This window comes from Pimephales promelas, chromosome 8 (genome assembly GCF_988280905.1).
Source record: "Pimephales promelas chromosome 8, fPimPro1.hap1.1, whole genome shotgun sequence".
NCBI lineage: Eukaryota > Metazoa > Chordata > Actinopteri > Cypriniformes > Leuciscidae > Pimephales > Pimephales promelas.
The window spans coordinates 28,064,311-28,082,090 of NC_142776.1; the positions used below are offsets into that span (position 1 = coordinate 28,064,311).

The 17,780-nt window shown below is 37.0% G+C and overlaps 1 protein-coding gene across 1 annotated transcript in view; it reads left to right on the forward strand.

Moving 5' to 3' along the window:
• atp10a (ATPase phospholipid transporting 10A) overlaps window positions 1-17,780 on the forward strand; it is a 64,315-nt gene that overhangs the window by 37,210 nt on the left and 9,325 nt on the right. The window contains exons 11-19 of the mRNA XM_039689281.2: window positions 606-709; window positions 1,841-1,967; window positions 2,114-2,298; window positions 4,789-5,140; window positions 9,874-9,950; window positions 14,540-14,665; window positions 15,498-15,698; window positions 16,254-16,334; window positions 17,406-17,510. Of these exons, the coding sequence (XP_039545215.2) occupies window positions 606-709; window positions 1,841-1,967; window positions 2,114-2,298; window positions 4,789-5,140; window positions 9,874-9,950; window positions 14,540-14,665; window positions 15,498-15,698; window positions 16,254-16,334; window positions 17,406-17,510 (1,358 nt within the window). The remainder of the gene's footprint in view (window positions 1-605; window positions 710-1,840; window positions 1,968-2,113; window positions 2,299-4,788; window positions 5,141-9,873; window positions 9,951-14,539; window positions 14,666-15,497; window positions 15,699-16,253; window positions 16,335-17,405; window positions 17,511-17,780) is intronic.

A 17,780-nucleotide genomic window follows, 5' to 3' on the forward strand; every position in this document is an offset into this window, starting at 1 on the left:
TTTCATAGGTTCTCCCACACTCTGTGTGCTGTTGACAGGAATAATACCACTCCATGCGTGTTACTATTTTTTGCACACTTCGCCTTTTAATACTGTTGCTTAATTGGATGACACTGATCCCGTTTTCATTTTCACTCTTTGGATGGTCATGTAAAGGCATGATATGGGGATTTAGTTTTTTATCAGTGCAATTATTGTGAGTATTTAATACCGAAGTCAATACACACATCTCTGGAAAAACAGGTCCAGTCGTCCCACAGTTGCAGGGGTGGTGATGAATCATTCTGTGAAAATGTGAGGTTTGGAACCCTCACCCTCTCATCTTGGCTGACAGTCATCCATGTTGGGAAGTGATCATCCCTAACAGTTTGTTCTGCTCTTCCTGCCAGGAAGCAATGCACTGAGCAATAACGCAGGAGCGATAAACCTCGGAATGCAGAGTTATCTAGTCAACCTGTCAAAACACTTGTTGAACAAGCCAATTGCAACAAAGAGAACCAACCTTAAAGAGGTTGAAGTGATTAGTTTAGGCTGTCTGCTTACATTGTGTTTTTTTCTGATGAATGATGAATGTTTTTTTTATTGTTTGTTTGTTTGTTCTGCAGATGATTGCAAAGGAAAGCGACAAAGGAAAATCTTATATAAAACTCAAAACTACTTAAATCTTTATGCTGCTGATGGCCTCAGAACGCTTTGTATTGCCAAAAAGGTAACGGTGACTTTCATTAATAATTAAATAATTATATTGTAAGGGCTGTAATTTTTGTTTAAATTTAGAACAATCAATTATATACAAAACGCACACAAAAAATCAATGCATTTAATGTACGTAAATAGTAAGATGTGATGCAGTGGGCAAAGAATATAATATAAAATGATATAATAAAATATATACAGTACACTTGCACAAATTAACAAATGAACTGAATTGCATTTGTTTGGATTATTTTCATGTGTTTTATCAACATATCATTAATTTCTTTAAATCGATTGAAAGCCCTAATTACGCTTTTATTTGCCTTGTTAAAAGTGTTTTTGCACAGTGTGTGTGAGCTTTTTCCCAGAGTGCTGATCTATGTGACGATCAACAACCCTCTCTCTCTCTCTCTCTCTCTCTCTCTCTCTCTCTCTCTCACTCTGTCCATCATTCTCTCATCTCTCTTTCTCTCTCCATATCTCATGGATGGTAATATATACTCTCACTCTCTTCTCTGACTTGCTAAACTGTGTCTTGAGATCCTTGTGGGAGTTTGATGTGATGAGATGTGTTCTTGTTTTTTCTTTTCTTTTCTTTTCCACCCCCAAAAAATACAATCAAACCCTCACATGCTCACGCGGACATGCAGATTTCTGCTGTCATCGACTTATTTACTTTTTTTGTTACTTTTTTTTTTTCTTAGTCACGAATTCCCAGCTAAGATCTGACACTGGTTTAATACATTTTTTTGGCATGCTTCACAGCCGCCACTGTTGCTAAATAGTCACTTTAACAGAAGGGAAGCTTTTAACAGCTTGAGTACAATTATTTTTCACACAATTACATGTGAAATCATACATAAATGGAGCTGCTTAAAGTTTAACAAGCCTCTTATTGTGTTAGTTTTATTTTCTCCACCTGTTTGTTTTATAAGCCAGCTACCAGAATACCTTATTGCGTTTTTCTCTCTTTTTCCTTTTTTCTCTTTGAAACTTTTTTTTTTTTTTTTTTTTGATGTAGAACTACAGTTTGGCAATCACTGCGTTATCCAAACTAGTTTGTCACAAATAATATTTATTGAGCATCATTGAGCTGGTGTTACACCTCTATCAGTGATGTGATGATAGTTTTTGTTTGGTCCAGGTGCTCAGTAAGGAGGAGTATGCCTGTTGGCTACAGCGCCACCTGGAGGCCGAGACGGCCATACAGAAGAGAGAGGAGCTGATATTTGAGTCTGCATTACGACTAGAGACCAACCTCCAACTTCTAGGTAAAAATAGTTCCTGAAGCACTCAGTCCATCACAGGACTTATTTATGGCCAATATTAATATACATCACAGGATTCAAAACAAAAATGGTTAGTGCAATACACCAGTGGCTATATGCATAACCTTTCTTTCGGCCTTTTTCAATAGGAGCAACAGGTGTTGAGGACAGACTTCAGGATGGTGTCCCCGAGACTATCGCCTCTCTGAGGAAAGCGGGCCTTCAGATCTGGGTGCTGACAGGAGATAAACAAGAGACTGCTATCAACATTGCCTATGCTTGCAAACTGCTGGACCCTGAGGAGGAGATAATCACTCTTAATGCTGACTCGCAGGTACACCCAACATGCACTGCTGCAGTCTCTTCTTATGGGCTCTGCTCTTTCTCATCCCTCTGGTTGCTGACTGAGTGAGGATTCCATCTGCATCTGATGACTATTCTAATATACGATTGATCTGTTGATTATTTCTTTAGTTAATCATTTAATCAGATTCCACCTCTCCAAATCTGTTTTGAATTCAGAAATCACTAAATTTAATTTGTAAACTGATTCATTGAAATTTGAAGTGTTTGAAAGAATTGATTTACCGAAATGTTTCAGAATTCCCAACACTACAAGCATCGTTTATAAATAAGAATTTCTCTTAGACTGCCCATGTCAGCTGACAATTTTTAGGAATGCTGCCCTGTTCCGCCTACAACTGCAGGGTTTGGAACATGTTTAATATCAGTTCTCACAAGGGGTTGAAAGCCCATTTATAATTCTATTTTATCTCAGGAGAAGGTTATGTTTTGATCTCTTGTATTTAATTATTCATTCTCTGATTTGATTATTGTTCTTGTTTTGCTTTATGCTACCAGGAATGACAGAAATGTCTGAAGGTATTGCCCATAACCTGTAGGCCTGATTGTGCAGGTTGAAAACCCAAACCGTTGTTAGATTTCTACCACTGTTGTACCGTTGTTGACACCCCCACCCCTCTCACTCATAAATACCGTATGGGTGTTTTTTTACATTATGGGCAATTTAATCTCCCATTGGCTAGTTATTTATTCATTTGTTTTTATTGCTATAAATTTCCTTTATTTGAAGGTCAAATGTCTTCTATAGATTTTTTTTTAAGCTTTAAAGGGTTAGTTAACCCAAAAATTTAAATTCTGTCAGTAATTACTTACCCTCATGTTGTTCCAACACCATAAAACAACACCATTCCGTTTATCTTCGGAACACAAATTGAGATATTTTTGATTAATCTGAGAGCTAGATCTCTTCTCCATAGGCTTCTAAGGGATCAAAAATTGCCGGCCCAGAAAAGTTATTAAAGACATTGTTAAAATAGTCCAAGTGACTACAGTGGTTCAATCTTAAAAGGATAGTTCACTTTAAAATTAATTTTTGATATGTTTTAGCTTACCTCAAGGGCATCCAAGATGTAGGTGTCTTTGTTTCCACAGCATTTTCAATTTTGACATTTTTTGGTCAAACCGTTGTTGTCTATCAGTCATACACTGAAGGTTAAGGGGGTCCTCCCTCGGTTCACCTCAAAGAGTATGCACAGAGAACTCAAAATTTAACATGATTTAACGACTCGTGAATGTAAGTACACACTGATGGCCTAAGACACGAAACGAGCGGTGTGTGAGAAAACGAACAGTATTTATATAGTTTTTATCTCTTGTTAACAGCCGTCAAACTGATCTGAATCAGATGTCCAACTGAACCGTCTACGTCACGCATTGTTTACACGGAGATTTCGGAAGTTTTACCTTTCACTAAACATATTTAGATATACGGGAAATCGCAATGGAAGATGATTACGGTATATCTAAATATGTTTAGTAAAAGGTAAAACTTCCGAAATCTCAGTGTAAATATTGAGTGACGTCACACGCAAGCGATCACTTCCGGCGTAACATTGAACTGATTCAGTTCGGTTCAGTTGGACATTGCACAAATGATTCAGATCACTTGGACGTTACTGTGATTACACGAGGTAAAAACGATATAAATACTGTTCGTTTTCTCACAAAAACCGCTCGTTTCGTGTCTTAGGCCATCATTTTTAGGCTTTTTATTAAGTTTATCAAGCGACAAGAATACATTTTGTGCGAAACAAACAAAATTAACAACTTTATTCAACTATTTCCTTCTGTGTGGGCCTCGAGGGAGTTCACAAAGTTGAAACTGCGCAGCGCTTCTGTGTTTTACGTAAAGGGCCAAAAGTGTCTATAATTAAAAAAAACACCCATACACCAAACCTGTATTCCCCAGCATGGCATTATCCATTATTAGACTCTAGATGTCAACAGCTGGACTGACTTGAATGAGCTTTTGTGGCGTTTCACTTTGTCTCCTTAGGGAACACGTGAAGCATCCGCATGAGTTTTGTTTTGAAAAACAGAGTTGTCATATACTGTAGGAATGTCTTAATCACTGGCTCGTTGCATTAGTCATAACTTTCTCCTTGCTTAAAAGATAATCCACCCAAAAATGAAAGATTTGTCATTTACTCACCCTCATGTCGTTCCAACCCTGTATGACTTTTTTTTCAGTGGAACACGAATTATATTTTAAAGATTTATGGTATTACTATTCAACTAAAAAGAAGATATTTAAAGAAATGCATGCATTTATTTTAGTCATACAGGTGTGGAACAACATGAGAGTGAGTAAATGATGACAGCATTTTCATTTTTAGGTGAAGTATCTATTTTAATAATAGTGATTTGGTAAAAACATTTGTTATATTATTTATACAGTTATTGGATTTCTTGTGTAACCCTCATGAGATCATCATTATGTGTGTGTGTGGACTCTTACCAGGAAACCTGTGCTGTATTGCTGGAGAACAGTTTGCACTACATCCAGGCCAAGTTCCTTTGCAACTCTCGACCAGATCCTCAAACAGCTAAAGACTATGCTGGCATCCACTTCTCCTCTCCAGTGTGTTCCCCGGCCTCTTCTGGCCACTCCAGCCCATTCCTAGTGCACCGGCTCGGTTTGGTGATCGATGGCCGGACTTTGGCCTACGCACTGGACAAGAGTTTGGAGGACAAGTTCCTGGCGGTTGCTCGAAGTTGCCGGTCCGTTCTATGCTGTCGCTCAACGCCCCTGCAGAAGAGCATGGTGGTCAAGTTGGTGCGCAACAAACTCAAGGTCATGACATTGGCAATAGGCAAGTAAATGTTTGTATTGTTTTTTGGGGTTTTTTTTACGATTATCTCCTATCTGGTTTGTTGCAACTGCTTAATCAACAAAGTTTTTAACAATATTTAGTTTAGTTGAATTTGTTTAATGAAAGAGAACTTTGTTTTTAAAGTCCAGTCTGCAGCTGATGGGCCCTTTGCGTTCCTAAACATCACTCAACTGCAAACTAAGACAATACACACAAATGAACTTTTTTCACTGAACCAATGCTGGTGATTTAAAGGGATAGCTCACCTAGGATTTGCTCACCCTTGTGTCGTTCCAAGCCCAGAAAATGTTTCCATGCTCTTTTCAAGCAGTTACACACAACAAATAGAGACTGAAGCCTTGAAAGCTCCAGAAAGGAAACAAAATCACCATTAAAGTAGTCAAGAAGACACGTTTTTCACAAGAGCAGTGTATTACAACCCTCTTTATGTAACATTTATGATGTTACAAAAGATTTATATTTCAAATAAATGCTTCCTCAAATAATCCTGAAAAAAAAAAATTATATCAGTTTCCACAAAAGTCTCAAGCAGCACAACTGATTTCAACATTAATAATAGAGGAATTTAATAGAAGAAATATTACTTGAGCAGCAAATCATCATATTCAAAAGTTTTCTCAAAGATCATGTGACACTGAAGACTTGAGCAATAGCTGCTGATGGCAAAGCTGAATATTCACAGGAATATATACAAATTATATAAAATAGCAAGAGATCTTTTCCATGGTAATCACAGTTTTTTATCCTAACCAGCCGCAATGATTGTTTTTTAGAAATAGAATTTTTGACATTTGAAGCTGTTCATACAAAGTATGACCATGGTTATCCCTGGTAGCCTACTGTTTGTGTTTTATTTAACGTTAGAGGAATCAAATCATTTGAGTTTGAATATCATTTTGCGTGACCTTTATAGCCATATCGAAAGTGACAATTCACAAGAATATTCAAACGTAATGTGAATAAACAACTGTATACAAAGATTGTATTAGTCACTCCGTATGTAGATGTTATAAATGATATTATTATATAATCAAAAGCTTCTTGAGCTAAGTTGTTCGTAGAGACCATTGGTTGCAACGGTTCTACAATCTACATAGGCTTGTGATTGTTTTGTCACTGATCTGGTTCTTTGAGATCAGCTAACTGATTCAGTGGGAAGATTATACAATATTTACATTATTATGCGCTTATAAAGTCGTACGGAGAACTTTTATGAAACTTTTGCTTTCTTTTTGAAGCTTCAAAGCTTCTGCCTCCACGACCAGTACAAAATATGTTCATTTGAAATCAGCAGTAAAAAAAAAAGAATGAAATCATACCGGTTTTAAAAGAATTGAGGCCGAGTAAATGATGACAGTTTTCATTTTTCGGAGAACCATCCCTTTGAGCAATAAGTGGTTCTTTCTTTGTAAGAAGCACAAAATGGGTTGCATAGATTTTCTTTTCTTTTTTGTAGTTTCTTGTACTTTTTGCTTGCCAAGTAGAATTTGGAGATTAATGGTACCCAGTGTTGCCAAGTAAACATTTCAGTGGTGACTGGACAGCACGTGTCTGTCCTTTCCCCGTGCAGAATGCCACATTTACAAGCCTACGCAGCACTCTGGCTAATTGTCCAGATGGCTTTAGGGAGAGGGAGAGATGCAAGGTGCATCAAGACTGAACCACCTGGCTGCTGGAAGAGCGGGTTACCTCAGGTCATACCCCTGCCGTAAAAGAAAAGAGAGGAGCAGTTTGTTTTTTTTTAAACATTAACTGTCATTTGGGATGAAAATGTGAGAGGGAGCGCTCAAACGAACCTCAGCTGTGGTGCAAATAAACTCCTTTTCCCTTGAAATTGACTTCCTTACAGAAGGAATCCAGAGCCTTGTCTCTAATGAACAAACCTATATGGTGTACAGACACGTTCGCAGCAGATGTTACCGATTCTCACGCTAAGCTTGTTTGCTTTGTTTGGTGTACTTCAAATAAAGGTGGTCTTGTTGAATTTGGCTGCCATGCTTGTTTGTTTCAGTTTAGACAAAGGCGACCGACGGTCTCAGCGGGCTTTTACTTGTCTATATACTTCAAAGCCTACTAGATTTTTAGCTTGAAAGTCAGCTTTTGATGATAGCTTGGGGTCAAGTCTGCACTGCGCCTTATGCCTCAGGCAACAGAAGATGATTTTAAAAAACACCTCGAGGCAGATTCAAAGTTCCAAGACAAACATCTTTGAAAACATATTTTGGGTTAACTTCTGTAGGGTGAGAGGCTGTGTACTTCAGATTCACATGTCCGTTTGGTTCATAATTATGTAACCCTCTTATCATTGTTTATATTTTCTTTACAAAAGGCCACACCTTTATTCTCGTGTGTATAATAGTGTTCACACTTGATTTTAATTATGATATAATAGAAAAAAGACTTTTTTATTTCATTTCATTTTGTTTTATTTTATTTTAAACCCATTATCAACTGTGTGCTTCATAATTTCTAATCTCACTTGTAGTTTTCCTGTGATCAGGTATTCTAAGAAATTAAGTCCTTCAGGCTGTTCTGACTTTGTATGCTCATCCTTTTTGGTAACACTTTACTTGAAGGGGTGTGCATAAGACTGACATGACACCTTCATAACCATGACATGACATATGTCTTGAATATGAAGTAGGGTTTATGAGAACTGTCACTGTCATTCGCTTAGTTGTGACCTTTTGAATGCAAATATGACATTGTTTATGACATCTTGACAAACCATAATATCATAACCTGTCAGTGTCTTGGTCATGACAACTTGACATTAAATTAAAGGAGCAATGTGTGATTTTTAGCGACATCTAGTGGTTCGGTTGCGAGTTTGCACCAGGTTTGCACTAAGGGCTCAGCCCACTGCTCACCCCTCCCTTTCGAAGAAGCTACGGTTGCTAAAACGGGACAAACATCTCGTCGGCTGAGACAGCAGAGAATAGCCAGAGTAAGACAAGAGTGTGTAACATTGTCACTGTTTCTGTACCACAGTCCATTATAAGCATCGCATCGCATGAGTCCAAAGGTCGGAAGTGCGCGCGCTGTTACAATCATGTCATCTCCGCATCCCATAGATACTATTTACTACACACAATAGGCTTTTTTCTCTGATTTTTAAAACTCTTCGCGATCGACTTTAGTGATCTAAAAGTCTCTATCGACGGGTTAGTGATTCCTGTAACGTACTGTTTTACGGTCAATGACATGAATACTAATCATCAGCTGTCTCACGAACGTAACAGCACATCTATCCCCAACATAACAAACCCATAACACAGCGAGGGAGAACTAAGTTACATGAAACAATCCCAACTACATATTTTACACCACTCACAAGGGAAAAGTCACTACTCACGGAGTGTAAGGCTAGCTTCCAGCTTTCCGCTACTTCTCTTTCAAGGTAGTGATGAAACGCGTTCTGTAGCGCTGTTTGTTCGCGTTCGGCTACGGTAGGAATATGACGTCACAACATGGCGACCTTCATAGAAGGGGATTCCCGCGGTTATGGAGCTATTAATGTCTCATTCTAAGGTAATAAAAACGTTACGGTTAATTAAGTAAGTTCTTTATACACCACTGAAAACATAGTTATGGATGTCATATTGCATTTCTGTTAATAGATACTCAACTTTTTTACACATTGCACCTTTAAGTTAAACTGTCATGTGGTTGGCTTTGACGTTGGCAGTCATGAGGCCATTATAACTGTGTAGAAGTTATAATGGCTTCATGACTGCCAATGTCAAAACCAACTTGATGACAGTTTAATGTAATGTTAACCAATAAAGCTAGGTGGTTTCTTAAGTTTGATAATTAATCATGTTTATGACAGGTTGTGTTGTATTAGTAATGTCAAGTTGTCATGACAAAGACACTGACCGGTTATGATGTATTGGTTTATGTCAGGGTGTCATAACAGACATCTCAAACAAAGTCATATTTGTATTAAAAATGTCATAACTGTTGTCACAGTTGTCACAAACATGCATAAAACCTCCTTTATATTCATATTAACATATGTAATGTCATGGTTATGAAGGTTTCATGTTAGTCTTATGCACACCCCTTCAAGTAAAGTGTTACCTTTTTTTTCTAACTTCTTGTTCATAATTTCAAACTCTAACAATAAAAAACACAAACATTTAACCCATTATATCGGTCTAACCCAGCTTAAAACTATATGACCATTAACATTGGAGGCTTTCAAGCCAACATTTTGTGTCTTTGTCCCATTTTCTTTTTGTTTGCTTGTTCGGTTTAATAGTTTAACAATGTGCTTCATTTATTTTAAGAAGTTAATGTAACATTTAGATCTTTTGCGGGTCAAACGTTGCTATATGAATTTGCAGCTCAGACTTCACCAAGCTTCAACTGATTAATGGCATGCAAAATTGAGCATGACCGTCCCCTAATGCTTGGGTTCCTGCGTAATTTGACTTTGTAGTAAGCATTTTTCAGACGTGAGATGTGTAAAAGGTGACATTGATGTAAAGTCATGTCACACCGTTAATGTCATTCTGGTTTATTTTCTGAAAACACGGCTTGCTTCTGGGCTCTTTTGCGTTTAATTTATGTTGTTTATTTCTGCCAGCGGAGCACTTTGCTGGTGATGCAATGTTTGCATTAATGCAGGCTGACATTGTGCAAAGTGAACAGGAATTAATAAATCCTATACCCTCTCTTGACCTCTCTCTGTTTCTCATTCATCCTAGGAGACGGAGCTAATGATGTTAGTATGATCCAAGTGGCTGATGTAGGGGTCGGCATCTCTGGACAGGAGGGCATGCAGGTGAGGAGAAACTGAAAGAACTAGGGGAAGTCATGCTTTTTAAAGGAGGAATGGGGATGGAGCACACAGTGTGAGCAAACTTTATGCTCTGCCTCAAGAGTAGAGTTCAAGAGGAATGAACATTGCAAAGCAGGACTGCAGAGATAATGCACGAAAAAAATGGATATACATAATTCATGTTTTATGATGATGTTTTGGCCAAGATATGGTGAGACAGTTGATAAATGGTACCTTACACCAGTGGTTCGCAAACAGTACTTTACAACCAATTATGAGTTGTAGATCTCATAAATACAAATGATAAGATGCAGTTAACTGTAATATTGAGTTATAGTTACATATTTTCATGTTACCTTCTGATGCGTAAATTACAGAGTTATCCCTCAAATGTGCTGTTTCTTTTTTTGCATTTTCTTTTGTACGTTGCTAAATAAGTGTCATTTGCTAAACAAGGACTATACAAATTACCACAGTAATGGGATTTTGTGTTTCACAAATCTTACAGACACTTTTTTTTTTACGCTTTCATATTTATAACCATCGTGATTAGGGTAGGATGATAAAATACACTTCAGTTTGGGATCGGTATCAGTTTTTAATGAGAGGTCGCATAAACTCTACAAGACTGCATGTATTTCATATAAAATACAATAAAAACAGTAATATTGTGAACAGTAATATTTTTTTATTCAAAGTTCAAAACAACAAAGCAACTTTTCAAAGCAACTTTTCTTGATTCATGTATATATGTATGTATGTATGTGTGTGTATATATATACAGTGCCCTCCACAATTATTGGCACCCCTGTTTAAGATGTGGTTGAGGACTTTTAAAAATTCTCCCTTTTTTTTAAACAACATAGAACCCAAATGCAAAAAAAGAGAAAAATCCAACCTTTTATTTAAGTACATTACTTTGGTGGTAAAAAAAAAAGTAAAAATTTAGAAAAATAAAAACTTCAAATCCTGTGTCCCACAATTATTGGCACCCCTAACAATTCCGCTGAAAAATGTAATTGATTTTTAAAAAAATATATATTTTCTGTAGTTGCTAATGTTGGTCAGGATATCTAGGAACTTTTAATTAGTAATTCATGACTTCCTATTTCCCTGGGGTATAAATATGACATGACACAGAGGCCTAATTCTCTTACCCATTTGTCAACATGGCAAAGACAAGAGAACACACCATTCAAGTAAGGCAGATGTGTGATGACCTTTATAAGTCAGGCAATGGCTACAAGAAAATAGCCACTCACCTTATATTGCCCATATCTAAAGTTAGAGGAATCATTAAGAAGTTTAAAACAACAGGAACAGTGACAAACAAGGCTGAAAGAGGTCCCAAGTTTATCTTGCCACAACGCACTGTGAGGAGGATGCTAAGAAAAGTAAAAAAAAGTCCTAAGCTCACTGTCACAGAATTGCATCAAATAGTGGCATCTTGGGGTCACAAAATCTCCAAAACAACCATCAGACGCTCTCTACATGCCAACAAGATGTTTGGGAGGCATGCTAGGAAAAAGCCTTTTCTCACTAACACTGACAAACGTAAACGTCTGGAGTTTGCCAAGCGGCACTGGGACTTCATCTGGGATCGTGTGCTTTGGTCGGATGAGACTAAGATTGAGCTTTTTGGCAACAAACACTCTAAGTGGATCTGGTGTAAAACAAAAGATGTGTATGCCGAAAAGTACCTCATGCCCACCGTGAAGTATGGTGGAGGATCTGTGATGCTGTGGGCCTGTTTCTCTTCCAAAGGCCCTGGGAACCTTGTTAGGGTGCATGGCATTATGAACGCTTTGAACTACCAGGACATTTTAAATAAAAACCTGATGGCCTCTGCCAGAAAGCTGAAGATGGGTCGTCATTGGGTCTTTCAGCAGGATAATGATCCAAAACGTGTGGCAAAATCTACACAAAAATGGTTCAGTCACAAACTCAAGGTCCTCCCATGGCCATCTCAGTCCCCAGACCTCAATCCAATCGAAAACCTGTGGGGTGAGCTAAAGAGGAGAGTGCACAAGAGAGGGCCCAGGATACTGGATGATCTAGAAAGATTTTGCAAAGAAGAATGGTCAAAGATCCCTCTCTCTGTGTTCTCCAATCTTGTGAAATGTTATAGGAGGAGATTAAGTGCTGTCTTGTTGGCAAAAGGGGGTTGTACAAAGTATTAACATCAGGGGTGCCTATAATTGTGGGACACATGATTTGAAGTTTTAATTTTTTTTAATTTTTAATTTTTTTTTACCACCAAAGTAATGTACTTAAATAAAAGGTTGGATTTTTCTCTTTTTTTGCATTTGGATTCTATGTTGTTTAAAAAAAAAGGGAGAATTTTTAAAAGTCCTCGACCACATCTTAAACAGGGGTGCCAATAATTGTGGAGGGCACTGTATATATGTGTGTGTGTATATGTGTGTGTGTGTGTATATATATGTATGTATATATATATATATATATATATATATATGTGTGTGTGTGTGTGTGTGTGTGTGTATATATATGTATATATATATATATATATATGTATGTGTGTGTGTGTGTATATACATATACTGTATGTGTATATATATATGTGTGTGTGTGTGTGTGTGTGTATTTATATATATATATACACACACATATGTATATATGTATAAATGTCTATGTATATATGTATGTGTGTGCTATAAAATGCTAGCTGATAAAGAGTTCAGCAAGAATGTGAAGTAAATTTGTGAATTGTGAATTTATTCCGTTTCCATGCTTTATTTTAGGATATTTTCCTTGAGTTAATAGTACTGTATTAACTTGCCACTTGATTTAAAATCTGGGGCCTGAAGCAGAACTGGTAGAGAACCAATGCCTTATACAACCTTTTTGTTAAATGGACTATTCCACTGATATATTGACACATGCCTTTTCTTAATGGCAGTTAAGCCAAATGCACTGTATTGGCAGTTTTTGGTGACTTCATCATACGGCTGCTTCTGCGCTATATTTATAAAGCGCCCTCCACATGTTTCGTCTCTGGGAACAACAAATCTCATTCTGGTTTCTCAGAAAATTTCTATGTTGCCCACAAAACACTTACCCACCCCCCTCAGCCCCGTTCTCAGTCACAAGCGTACAGAATCTTCTGAGGTGAGAAGAGCAACAGGAAGCTCCATGAGCTCATCTGTTTGACGCTCTGTCTCATTAATTAATTCAGAGAAAGATCTGGATGCAATGAGGCGCCACTCTCCGCTGTGTGCCAAAGGGCTCTTCTTATCTGAGATCTCGTTGAGGCCGGCATTCAGTATAAACAACGCTAATGAGAAGCTGTTTGTGACTGTCCCGTTGACATAATGTACCAAACACAGCAGGGTAATAACTAATCCCACCTGCTTTTTTTTTTTTTATACCTATTTTTTATGCTTTCTTGATGTTGAGAGAATGACAGTGAGGGTGGCGAACATGGCTGATGGTGCTGTCAGGCCAATTGTAACTGATTAAAATCCCCAAATGCTATTAGAGGCAACAAGGCAGTATCTGTCACGCTGATGGATGACCTGTTAACTGCCTGGCGCGTGCAGCTGTCGGAAACATATCATAAAGAATAGATGGGTGATGGACGCAGGATCGTTTTCACCAGATTCCTCAGACAGGAAGGCTTTTCATAGTTCTTTTATGCAAAAATGTCCTTACAATTGTTTTGTCTTTGTCTTCTGAATGTATGCGGATGCCATGCCACCATTTTTGTGTCTCACATGATGGATCTTTTGGGCCTTGAGGCAGATGTCATCAAAATCCATTTTATATGAATAAGTTTCAACACTTCAACTCATTGGGACAACATGTAACAGGAAAATAGGAAATTGTGTACATTTAAAAAAAATGTCCTAGTTTTTATAATGCTAAAAATATACTCTCGTTATTTGACATTGTTAACCCTCTGGGGTTGTTCGTTTCAGAGTCACACTCGGGGTGTTCCCATCCAAATGGACCCAAAGGGCGGGATTCATATTTAAAAAATTTCCCCCCATTGAACATAATAAAAAAATATTTACTTTTTTTTTTTTTTTTAAGCTGAATTTCATTTTAGAGTCAAGCCTAGGCCTCATAAAAGCCATTTTTGAAATGAGATGGATGCCATCCGGTGGACAAACTGAGCATTTTAAAAAATGCATAATACATGTATAATCTGAATTTTTGGTGTGTTTGTGTATAAAAGTGTGTTTGTGTGTGTGTGTGTGTCTGTTTTGCACTCTTGATGTTTTATAGATTCACTGTTGTGCTTTTTTTCAAGATCGTGGCTGATTTGTGTATTGTACGCACAGTATTTTCACATTTTTGCCAATTTCCCATTCATTTTCCTTGCGAACACCCCAAGTGTGACTATTTTTTTTACAACCACTTAGACTATTCACATCCTGTCCCCAATTTTTTTGGGTGTTCAAATACCAAATACCAACAAAGTCACCAAATTTCAAAAAAAAAAAAAATTATTTAAATTCTTCGGGTCCATTTGGGCCGAACAACCCCAGAGGGTTAATAAAGGTTTGACTGCATTTATATTGTGCCCATATTTATTGTCTTTGACTGTTCTGTTCATATTGTGTTCATAGGCGGTAATGGCCAGTGACTTTGCCCTGCCACGGTTTCGATACCTGCAGAAGCTGCTCTTGGTTCATGGCCATTGGTGTTACTCTCGTCTCGCCAACATGATCCTCTACTTCTTCTACAAAAACGCTGTGAGACCCGGAAGTTTCCATTCTTCATGATTTATAATTTGCTTTAATTGATATGTTCATCTAATGCAAATGAACTATATGGCAGGAATAATGTATAATGTTAATCATTATTGCAAAATTGGTCATCAATTGTGTCATCCTGAGGTTTATTTTGCGATAATGATCGGCTCGCTGTATATTATCCTGTTTATTACATGGCTAATTACCAAATAAATGCCAATGAAATGCTGATTTTAGGTTGGAAATAGGTTGGTTAGATTACAGGATGTTCATGGATTATAAAATTAAAACATTAAATATCTTAAATCTTTTCCCCTGTATCATTCAGCCCTAATCACACTTTATGAAGTTCAACTGAACATCTTGATGCCTTAAAATATCGCTGTTTAATCAGTTTACATTTAATGATTAAAATTTACATTTAAAATATTTTATTTAATGAATTGCCCTTAATTTTTAAAACAAATTACTTTTCCACAAAAATGTTTTATGCTTTAAATAGTTTCTGTAGCCGTTTTATTAAATAAATTGACTTTATGGAATACCCTAATCTAATTGGTCAAATCCTAGAGTCGTGTAATAATGCATTCAGTTTAGCAGGTTGAAGTTTCAAGACTAGTTTATAGCAAGAAGCTCTTAAACGTTGTTGTCTGTTCTTCATATACTCCTTGATTAATGAAGATCTATTCTTAGGGAGGTCCTAGAAACGTCTCGGACGTAATGAAGATGCATGGCTTGTAATGAGGCAACAGCTGCAGACCTCATTGTAAACGTTTTTTGTTTTTTTGTCTTTGTCTTATCCTTTTTCCCCTCTATTGTCTCTTCACTGTAGATGTTTGTTGCCCTCATCTTCTGGTATCAGTTCTACTGTGGGTTCTCTGGGTCAGCCATGGTTGATCAGTGGTATCTGATCTTCTTCAACCTGATGTTCTCCGCCTTCCCTCAGCTCATCACGGGCACCCTGGACAAAGATGTGTCAGCAGAAACCCTGCAGGAGTTGCCGCAGCTCTACATGAACGGACAGAACTCAGAGGTACCGACAGAACATGATTACACCGTCCGGGAATAGCATAAATCGAATTCTAAACGCGATGGAAAAGATTATTGGAATTGTAATGTAAATGGTAAATAAAACCCATGAACAGCATTTTGCCACATGTATTCACACATGAGTTGCCCCGAGTTTGCAGCCTCTGCAAATCCTCTTTAAGCAGATGAAGTATATTACCCATGCAATGGTTGCCTCAGATATTGCTTTGATTGTTTTTTGCTGACCCGTTTCAAAATGGGTCTTTTATTCTGTGCTGAGTTTCATGAGGGGGAAAACAGCACAAGCAAGAGCAAACATTTTATAAAAAGCCCTAATCATCCTGAGAGTGCTGAAATTGTGCAACCTGGGATAATTAAACTGCTGTGGTTGCCTCTGCTTTGCTAACAATATGCCTTTACAGATGTCTTCCTTTATTCTGATTTATTCGCAAACCATTTCTTCACATTCTATGACTCCATTAGTGGAACGTCTAATGACGTTATAATAAAACAGAGCTCGTTTGGAATCTGTCCCTGATTGTCTCAATTTCTTTTACAGGAATATAAACCCTACATGTTCTGGATGAACATGATAGATGCCTTTTACCAAAGTCTCATCTGTTTTTTCATCCCCTACTTTGTAAGTTGTTTTTTTTTTGTGTGTGTGTGTGTGTGTGTGTGCATTTGCTGAAATTTCAATGCCAAATCCATGACTTGGCAGATCAAGTATGCCTTTCTTGAGATGAAGGGCGTCTGATCTTAATGGAACGTTCGGTAACACTAAAGGCATTATTTATATGCATTATGAAAGCATTTTTAAAGCATTAATTATTCCTTGCAGTGCACCTTGTAATGCATTGTGTTATAACTGATTACAATTATTCATGAGACCATATATTGTAATTCATTGTTCTAGAAATTATAATGTTTTAAACACATGGCAAGCAACTAATTTCACCATTGTAATTTTGGTTACAATTATTTATGAAAATATATAATGCATTATAAGTAACATACATTATGAATACTGCTTTAAGTCATTGTACATAAAAGGTTTAAGTGTTTCCAAATAATTTTGGGAAAGTATTTTCCAGTAAAAATATTGTAAAAAAAAAAAAAAAAAAAATCCTTAAAACAAAAAAGCTTATTTTAAGCAACACAAGATTTGAACTCTTTACCTGCCAATGTTTTTTTATTATTATTATTATTATTATGTTGTTGTTGTTTTTTAAAGTTGCCAGTCACCACCATCTTTTGTGGTCAATTTTACAATTTCATAGCTCCCAGAATATTTTGTTTTATGAATATCTGAACATAAAAAATATCAATAGAAACAACAGACTGTCTGCTATAAACAAATAAAGTTTTATTCTAGTATTGTTTTTTTATGAACACTTGAATTTGGGTAAGTTCATTAAAGCAACATTGAGCAAAATGCTGCGAAAATTTGACATGATGGCAGAAACTCCTTTAAAAGAAAAAGAAAGAGTTAAAAAAATTGTGTTTTGTTTTATTGCACTGGCAGATTTTTTCTTATAACTATCTTTTCAATAATTACAATTGAGCTTGTTTCAAGGATTTTCAGGTATTTTTACTGCAACTTTATACAGAAATACAAATTAAGAATAGGATTTTTGCAGAGTGTGATGTTAAAATACTTAAAATGTAGTCTATAAGTAAGTAGCGGTGTTGTCTGTCATATTTTTTGCAGGCTTACGTTGACTCTGATGTGGATTTGTTTACGTGGGGAACTCCCATCACCACCTTGGCACTCTTCACCATTTTGCTGCACTTGGGAATCGAAACTAAAACCTGGGTGAGTAAGTCTTGATGCAAATGCAAAATGTAATAGGATGGTGTGATTGTAGTGGCTAAAGCTCAGGGCCAAACTTGCTCCGTCTTCATGGTTCTTCTGTTTAGCTTTTGGCAGTGTAATGGAAGTTGTGTGCTTGTTAAGATTGTTGAGGGTTTATGGTTAAGCCTAGCCTAGGGTTCCCCATACTGCCTTGCCGCAGTGCGATTTTTATTCACCCTGCTAGGCAGTCTGGATACCATGGACCAAGTTTTCACCTCATCTAGGGAACCA